Source organism: Eurypyga helias, unplaced genomic scaffold, assembly GCF_000690775.1.
Source record: "Eurypyga helias isolate BGI_N326 unplaced genomic scaffold, ASM69077v1 scaffold45426, whole genome shotgun sequence".
NCBI classification, from domain to species: Eukaryota; Metazoa; Chordata; class Aves; order Eurypygiformes; family Eurypygidae; genus Eurypyga; species Eurypyga helias.
Genome location: NW_010258120.1, coordinates 294 through 5,832, shown reverse-complemented (window position 1 = coordinate 5,832; position 5,539 = coordinate 294). Strand labels below are relative to the sequence as shown.

General features: G+C 57.0%; 1 protein-coding gene across 1 annotated transcript; it reads left to right on the top strand.

Moving 5' to 3' along the window:
- The first annotated feature begins 3,269 nt into the window (after positions 1 to 3,269).
- MLLT11 (myeloid/lymphoid or mixed-lineage leukemia (trithorax homolog, Drosophila); translocated to, 11) lies at positions 3,270 to 3,539 on the top strand. The gene has a single exon (XM_010154244.1). The coding sequence runs from the start codon at positions 3,270 to 3,272 to the stop codon at positions 3,537 to 3,539; it is 270 nt and encodes an 89-aa protein (XP_010152546.1).
- Positions 3,540 to 5,539: the final 2,000 nt, after the last annotated feature.

Below are 5,539 nucleotides of genomic sequence, written 5' to 3'. Positions count from 1 at the left end.
TCCCGCAGCTCCAGCCACTGACCAAGCTGGACTGGGACCTCTGGGACATCCCCTCCTGCGGGTCCCCATCCTGCCCAGAAGAACGACGCAGGGGACACCCCTGGGTGAGCCCTGCTGTGTTCCTGCCCATGTCGGCCCCAAATCCCAACCATCCCTCTCACTCCAATTCCAGAAATCCCAAACAGGGTGGCACTGTCCCTGCTCAGCTGGGTCTCTGTCCCATCCCTGTCCTGGGCCATCAGGGTGGCCCGGGCTGATAACTCCCTGAGTGTCCGAGGCCTCGTTCCGTTTTTTTCCTTCCTGTGCTGCCGGGGGACATTATCACCCCAGTTTGGCTCCGGATCCCTTCTCCTCTCACGGAGGGATATCCCAGGTTTGGGTTGTCACATGTGAGCCAGCCCTTTCGGTGGCTGACACCCCAAAGTGAAGGGATTGGGCACCGGATGGATCACATCCAGCTCCTTACGGATTCGCCCAGCCAAGCTGCGCCCCGTGGATCCCCAAAAACACAGCAGCTTATGCCCCCCCGGGGGGATCAGCATCCTTTGCCAGGCCCCCGGTTGGCATTTTTCCCATGCCGGGTGCTGGAAGGGCTGAGCGGAGAGTGGGACTATTTAGGAGCAGGGGCCATGGGATCCTCTTGGCATGGAGCGGGGAGAGGAGGAGGAGGAAGAGGAGGCAGAAATAGCCCAGCTGAGCGCTGGCTGAGGGACTTGGCACTGGCAAAAATGAGCCGCGCACAGGGAATGCGGAGGAAAAGGGGAAAAAACAGCCCCTAAAGCCCCAAAGGAATGTTAATCCTGGGCAAATCCCAGGCAAATCCCAGGAGAAAGGAGGGCAAGGGCAGCGCTCAGCCCCTCAGGTACGCAGATCCAGCCCGTCCCCCCAAAAAGGATGTCTGGGGGCTCAGCGGTGGCCAGGGCCAGGAGATCCACAGGTCGGAGGGGGTTGCAGTGGGGTTTCCCATGCTGTCCCACATCCCTCCGGCACCACATCAGCGGAGGGGCCGTGGTCATGGCCCCCTGCCCAGGGGTGTCGTGGGGGGCAGAGGGCACCGTGGGGTGCCCCCCCTCCCGGTTTGGAAGGTCCTCCCGGCCCAGGTGGTGATGCCAGCTTGGAGTGTCTCCCTATTTCTAGCTCCTCTCCAGCTTCGGACACAAAGCCGAGATATTTTTGCCATGCAGCATTGGGACTAAGCGCCTCCAGAATCGGCAACATCCCAAAAAATAACCTTCTCCTGTTTTTTTTTTCACCAAACCTCCCTGCACTTGACCCACAAAATGCCCTCTGACAGCCCAAGGTTTGGGGGTAGCGCAGCACCCCATTTCTTTGCACGCAGGTGAAAAGAAACCTTTTGCCAGCTCCTTGGAGGCTGAAAACCATCCGTTCTCCCCCCAAATCCTGAGCCGAAAGCCGGAGCGAACCGGGAATCGCTGCGGGAAAGCTCCCACCCTCCGTAGGTTTCATACATCCCCGTCTCGGGGGGTCCAGCGCGCAGGATCCCCTCGACGTGCCCCTCCCCGACGCGGGTGGGAGCCGCTGACTCATCTGCCCATCGTCTTTCCCTCCCCCCCACCCCCCGACGAAGGGGAATTCATCGAGCGGTTTCGAGGGGCTGCATTGCAGACCCGGACGCGCCGGCAGACAAAAGCCACGCTCCGACGCTTCCCGGCACAAAGAGCCCACCCGGCATCGCACCCACCCGACCTCCACAGGTAAGGGATGGGCGGGATACAGGCACAGCGGGATGAAAAGCATCTCGTTTTTGGGAAGAGATTTGGGTGGAGCGGGGCACTGGCACCCCCAGATTATATTTTTTGGGGGAATTAAGCAAATAAAGATGGTTTTGCCCCCCATGGATCACGCTGATCCTAGGGGAGATGCTCTTCCCTGGGGGAACACCCAACGCAGGAGGGTGTTCTTTTTCCCTCATCAACTGCCTTTTCTGGATATTTTTATTTCTTGGTGCTAAACTCCCTTTTTTCCCTGCCTCCCCCCACCTCTTTGAAGCTTTCAAATCCATTGTCCGCAACATCCATCACCGGTGAATAATTGGCTGCTGTTGTGCAGAAAGCTACCCAGGGGTACGTCTCCGGGGAGGAGGGGCAGTTTGCCGGGCACGGGGGGGTGACACCGGACCCTTCCGAGTTACATCGGGAATCTTAAATTTAGCAGCTGACCCCCCTGCATCGCAGAGAGCGGGAGCGAGGGAGGGCGTAACTCAAGGTATGTCTGAATCATCCTGCAGGATTTGGATTCCCAGGGCTTAAAACGGGGGAATCAGTGGGAAAAGGAGGATATTTTGGGTCAGCCGGTTGATTTTTCACACCCCCAACCCACCCCCGTCGCCAAATGCGCGGAGGTGAATGACATCATCCTGCCAGGGAAAAGCCAGTCAGCGCGGCAGTGACTCAGCTCAGGCCACGCCGGGGGGAAAAGCTGAACCTCCAGCTCTTTCCCAATTCTCCGGGGATCGGGGTGGGGTGGCGGGAGGGGCTCTGCGGCACGGCGGGATGGCATGGCACGGCAGGATGGTATGGCATGGCATGGAGGGATGGCAGGCACCCGCGGGGTGGGAGGGGCGCGATGGCCACCCCGAGCGATGCTTCTTCCAGCCCCTTCTAGAGGGTTCGGCCACGGTCCCCTGGGGCGATGCCATGCAGGGATGGCGTGGGCTCTGCGGGTGGGGGGAGGATGCGCAGGGACCCCCCCCCCTCGCTGTCTGCTCCAGGAGGAGTGGCACAGGGACAGGGCAAGGCCCTCTTGCATGGTTTGGGGGAAAAAGGGGTCGTTTGGATCCTGGTTTTTGTCCCTCACGGCAGGGTGGGATGTGGGGGACAGCCCAGCTCTGCCTCCCCACTGATGCCACCCCACAGGCATCGATGGATGTGGGAAGAGCTGGTTGGGATAGCTCCCACCCTGACCTTCCGTCCCACGCTCCCCTTGGTGCGGACAGGGAAACTGAGGCACGGGCTGGCCAGTCCCATTGCACGTCCCTCCAAATTACGGCTCAGGGAAGGGCCGTGACCAAGGCCACGGACAAGACCCACAGCAGGGCACAAGCCAAGGCGTTTAGACCCAGCCTGGAGTCAAACCTCCACGACGCCACCCTCCTGCCCCAGCAATTTTTTTGGGGGGAGGGGGGATATCCTGTGGGATTTGGTCAATATGGCAAAACCTGAGAGTTTTGGGGTAACTCCTGTGCCCTTGGTAGAGCTTTTCTCCTTCTCCTCTCTCCCCTCGCCCCCCTTCACCTTCACAGCCCGAAAATGCTGGACACCATCAGCAGCCAGTACGATTCCTTCATCTACTGGAGGATGCCGATCCCACGGCTGGACGTGGCGGAGCTGGAGGGGCTGGGGCTCAGTGACGTGACCCTCTACAAACCCAAAGGAGGGCTGGGCAAGCTCATCGGTGAGCGGGCTCGGGTCAGCCAGGACATCTCCCAAGAAGAGGACAGTCTGCTGCAGTTCAACAGCTTTAATTTCTGGAGAGCTCCCATCGCCAGCATTAGCTCGTTAGATTTCGATCTAATTTGAAGGCCTCCTTTCTGCCCCTCCTCGCCCCCTCCCCCCGCTGCCCTCTCCCTCTCTGCTAGGCTTTGGTTTTGTTGTTGGTTTGGAGGTTGGGGTTTTCTTTTTGTTCGTTGCCGGGTCGTGTTTGGCGTCGCTAATTAACTCAGTTCACCCCAGCCCTGATGGTGATGGGCTCCCCCGCAAAGCTTCAACCTCTTCCCTCCCTCTCCCTCTGTTCTTCCCTTCTTGCTGGGAACACCGCGACGGGTAACGGCGCAGGGGGCAAATAGGAGGGGAGGGGGCAGAAACAGCCGCCCCGTTGCCCCACGTTTGCGGGAGACGCTGGGGAGGGGGGTTCTGCCACCACCCCGCACCCCGTGGCTGTGGGAGTGTGGGTGTCCCTGTGCCCTGGGCTGAGTGTTTGAGCTCGTTTCTCCCCTGCTTTTTTAAGAAACTCATTTGTGCGAAGGGAGCGGCGCAGGACCGGTGGGAATTGTCTTCATTGTGTGGAAAGCATCGTCCCTGCTTCTCTCCCAGGGACCCTCTGCGCTCCCCTGGCCCAGTTTCTCCAAAAGCCGCTTTGCTCCTTAACCTTCCCCTCAGGATAATCCAGGCGGAAGAGGCAGGGATGTGCCCAGGACACGAGCACAAACCTCTTTTTGGGAAAGAAATCATCTCTTTTGAGCCTTGTGCCTTGAGCCCAAGCGAGAGAAACGATGGCCAGGAGGGTAAACACACATGAAAACGCTCTGACCTTGCTTGGTGGGGTCGAGGACGGACATTCGCTGCCCGAAATTTGACGTTTCTCCTTTTTTTCCTTCCCCCGTGTACTTTATCCCAGGTGTGATTCCCCCCTGGGACAGAGGCTGGGTATGTCGTGGGGTCCGGATGAGGAACGGGGGAGGCTGAGCTGAAAGATAAGATGGAGAATTTAGTTTGATCTTAGCCCAAAATGAAAACGTTTCTGGTTCCCTAACAGAGTAATCACCCCCTTTATAATAACAACAAAAAAACGCTGCGTTCAGTGAGGTGGAAGCCGTGCGTTTTCCTCGGGGAGGCGTTCACCGACGCTCTCCGCGGGCTGAGTTTTATTTCTTAGTATCGCCTCAAAATGGGGGAAAAAAAAAAAAACAACCCTGAATCATTTTTGGCTTTTAAAGTTGTTGGGGGCTTTTCCCTCAAAAAACCCTGTTTTCTAGGAGAGTGACCACTGGTTTGTCTTCTTGAATGTGCTTTTTTTCAGGTTTGATTGGGGTGAAGTTGTGAGGGGGAGCATCCCGAAACTGTCCTAAGAGTTGTGGGGGCGTAACGTGGCTGGCAGGAGGCTGAGGCAGCACCTAAAAGGTGTCCAAAAATAGGCAAATATTGGAAAAAAACCCTGCACTCGGTTATGAAAATGGAGCGCAGCTCTCTTGTAACCTCCAGAAACGACCCAGCCTGCTGACTTTGAACATTCATGTTAAACCAGAGGTGAAAAATGTAAACTCTCCTCTGCAGAGCTGCTTGATTTCTGTCCCCAGCTGGGAAAAAAACCTGCAGGAGAAGTATTTATTATGAAACTTTAAATAAAACGATTTAAAACCACACACACTCCTGTGTACACTTAAAAAAATCCATGTATCATTGAGTTCTTTCCACGATTTGCCATTAAATTTAAACCTTTTTACGGCGAGCTGAGAACTGAGGCGAGAACCCGCATCCAAACGCTGTGGAGGATTTAAGCGTGGAAAACCTCAATCTGAGGGATTATTTAAACTTCAGCGTTTCCAAACGCCACAGGGAAACGTCTCTGAGGAGCCGCAGAGAAGGAGGAGGCCCCAGGGTTTCACATTTACCTCAGAACGGGCATTTTGAGTGTGTCAGGGGCACCTGAGGGGGTGAGGCGCCGGGGCAAAGGGTGCTCAGGCGCCCTGAGAGGGGCTCAGTTTTAGACGGGAACGTGCCCGGAGGAGACAGGCACACGCAGACTGGACGTACACACGCCCGTGTGTCTATATTTATAGACACAGACGTAGCTGAGGGCT

Coding starts and splice junctions, on each gene's coding strand:
- MLLT11 (XM_010154244.1), top strand. CDS start 3,270: ATGCTGGACACCATCAGCAGCCAGTACGATTCCTTCATCTACTGGAGG.